Raw genomic sequence first — 3163 nt, 5'->3', positions numbered from 1 at the left:
CTGAAAAATTATTCTTTAATAAATCCACGCCTTGTATGGATGGTTCTCTGAAAAAATATTTTTTAAAAAATGGTCCTCTGAAAAAATATTCTTTGAAAAATCCACCCCTTGTATGGCTGGTCCTCTAAAAAATATTCTTTAAAAAATCCACGCCTTGTCTGATCCTTGCAAACATATTTTTTTAAATGCACGTCTCGCGTTGGTGCTCGAAAAATATTCTTTAAAAATCCACACCTTGAATTATTTAAAAAATCACGTTTATAGATGATCCAAATTTACTAATTAGTTCTTTTGTTCTTTCAGTTTTAAAAAATGGTCGCCACAAATGAGCCTTCCAAGGCTCAGGACCAGATCTGCGCAACAACCGAAACAACAGCAACACCCTTAACATGGCGAGAGAAAATGCAAAAGGTCATCAAGAACATAACAGTGGAACCCATTGTGGCCGCCTACATCATGCCCAGTGTTCTGTCCAATTTGGCAACACAAAATTTGAATCTGGAAAAGGCGTGTCGAGTTAACATGGACTATGGCGATGTGGTGTGTGATGCTCTGACGCGGAGAGAGACAACAAATTATACCATGTAAGTTGAAAAATCTCGATGTCCTTAAGATATTTAATAATCGAAAATATTTGCCTTTCAGGGAAGAGGAGACCATCCAAAAAATGGTTGCTCACATGGTGGCCTGGAAAACTGTGATACAATCCCTGTTCCCGTGTTTGTTAATTTTATTTTGGGGTTCGTGGAGTGATCGCCATCATCGTCGGAAACCCTGTATTCTAATACCAATTGTTGGAGAATTTTTGGGTACAGTGGGTCTTATCTTGTGTGTGTATTTTAAAGACACCCCAATGGAGGTAGCGGGTTTGACTGAGGCCATATTTCCTTCGCTGAGCGGAGGGTGGTTTGTTATGCTAATGGGTGTGTTCAGTTATATTGCCGATATCACAACGGAGGAGGAGCGTACCTTACGTATTGGTATCTTGAATGTATGCTTTTCGGTTGGTGTGCCCATAGGAACGGCTCTGAGTGGGGTGTTGCTAAAGTAAGTACCCCTAGAAATTTTAAATAAATTAATTTCTAATTTTTTTTCTCTTTTAGAAAAATTGGTTTCTATGGTGTCTTCTCAATTTCGGCCAGTTTATATGTTGTGTCCTTGTTCTACGGCTTCTTCTTTTTGCCTGAGCCGAGACCACGTTGCATTCAGCCCGAAGATAAACATAAGCCCAGAAATCTACTGGCCGATTTCTTCGATAAGGAACATGTGATCGAGACATTCCGTGTAGCCTTTAAGAAGGGTGAAAATAAGAGACGTGCCCGTGTTATTTTACTTATGATCGTTGTTATGGTTGTCATTGGACCCATTTATGGTAGGTTTTGATTTTTGCGAATCAAGAAGACAATTTTAACAATGTTCTTCTTTTAGGTGAAATGAATGTAATGTACCTGTTCACCCGCTATCGCTTCAATTGGAACGAAGTTGATTTTAGTGTTTTCAATACCTTTGCTGTGGTTACTGGTCTAGTCGGTAAGAACAAATATGCTTTAAAACTCCCGCCTTGTAGGGTCTTGAAAAATCTTTTTATACCAGTAAGGAAAGTAGTAAAGTCGGATGGGGCCGACTATATGATACCCTTCACCACTATGGGTATATTAAACATTGTCCTGAAATTGGATGAAATAAAATATATGATATTTATCTAAATGTGAATCTACATAGATCTATCCAATATCAATAGGTCATCCGTTGGGCTATGTCTGTAGTTCTACAAAACACACCTACGTAATTCTATGCTCAATGTTATACGTTGTGCAAAATTTGATGTCAATCTGACTAACACGAGGAGTTTCACGCCCAATTTACTTAAAATCGGGCGAAAATATATATGGAAGCTTTATCCAAATATGAACCGATTTCAACGAAACTTCCCAATTTCAATAGGGTTCGAGCTTGGGCCAAACAAATGAGCTGTGCCAAATTCAGAAAGTGATTCTATGCATATTCCCAAAATGAACTATGGGTCTATCTCGTTTCCTTTTGTCTGTTACAAACATATACACAAAGATATAATACCCTGTACCACAGTGTGGTGAAGAGTATAAAAACGCCACGCCTTGTATGGGTCTTGAAAAATATTCTTAAAAATCCACGCTTTGCATGGGTCTTGAAAAAATATTCTTAAAAAAATCCCCGCTTGAAAACATATTCTTAAAAAAATCCACAGCAAAGTTGGTCCTTGAAAAAAATATTTTTAAAAAATCCACCCTAAGTTGGTTCTTGAAAAAATATTTTAAAGCAATCCACGCCTAAGTTGGTTCCTGAAAAAATTCTTTAAAAAATCCACGCCTATAATTTTCTTTGATTTTTCTTCAATTATTTCAAAATCTTTTGTTTTTCAGGTGTCCTCTTCTGTGTCGGTATCCTCTCACATAAGCTGAAGCTAGATGATGCCCTTATCGGTGTCCTCTCAAGTACATCAAAAATTTTATCTGGATTCGTTTATGCCTTCGCTACCCTGCCATGGCATATGTATGTCGGAGCCATTGTTGAAATATTCAATGGAACATCTTTCATTGCTATGCGTTCGATGGCCACAAAATTGGTATCCAAAGATGAATTGGGTAAGGTGAATTCACTGTTTGGTGTTGCTGAGGCCCTTATGCCGGTGGTCTATGCTCCCATGTATAGTACGCTGTATGCGGCAACAATTAAGGTCTTCCCGGGAGCATTCTATATACTCGGTGGTGCCATTACCATATTGGCTGTTATAATATTTTTGTGAGTTTTTGTAAAATATTCTTTTTTATTCTTTTCTAATTTAAAATAAATTATTTTTTTAGGTGGATGTACAATTTCCAACGCCAACAATTGCGCAAACGAAAGTCTCTGGACACCGCTGAGGCATGTAAAGATTTGGCGGAGAGCAAAGATCCCAATGGCAATATTAGTACCATGGATGCCATTGCCTTGGCCTCGGAAGCCAAGGGTCATTTGAATGGCATTGTTAGCAGTGTCCTACACGAACATATCTGTGATCACAGTTGTCGAGTCGAAGGCAGCACCTGTCAAAATGGTGGACTCGATAATAAGGCATTTATGCCCGATGTTGTTGAGAGCACGGCCGATGCGAAATCGGAAACAAATACGCATTTATAAAAAA

At 38.3% G+C, this 3163-nt stretch overlaps 1 protein-coding gene across 1 annotated transcript; it reads left to right on the top strand.

Moving 5' to 3' along the window:
• The first annotated feature begins 312 nt into the window (after window positions 1-312).
• On the top strand, window positions 313-3163 carry LOC133337636 (probable peptidoglycan muropeptide transporter SLC46). Its single transcript, XM_061545847.1, has 6 exons — window positions 313-584; window positions 646-1047; window positions 1104-1372; window positions 1429-1530; window positions 2403-2781; window positions 2844-3163. Exons 1-6 carry the CDS (start codon window positions 313-315, stop codon window positions 3157-3159), a joined length of 1740 nt encoding a protein of 579 aa, XP_061401831.1. The 3' UTR covers window positions 3160-3163.

Source organism: Musca vetustissima, unplaced genomic scaffold (genome assembly GCF_032173495.1).
Source record: "Musca vetustissima isolate MV318-11 ecotype Yass unplaced genomic scaffold, APGP_CSIRO_Mvet_v1 utg116442, whole genome shotgun sequence".
Lineage (NCBI taxonomy): Eukaryota > Metazoa > Arthropoda > Insecta > Diptera > Muscidae > Musca > Musca vetustissima.
This window is presented reverse-complemented; position numbering and strand designations above follow the sequence as displayed.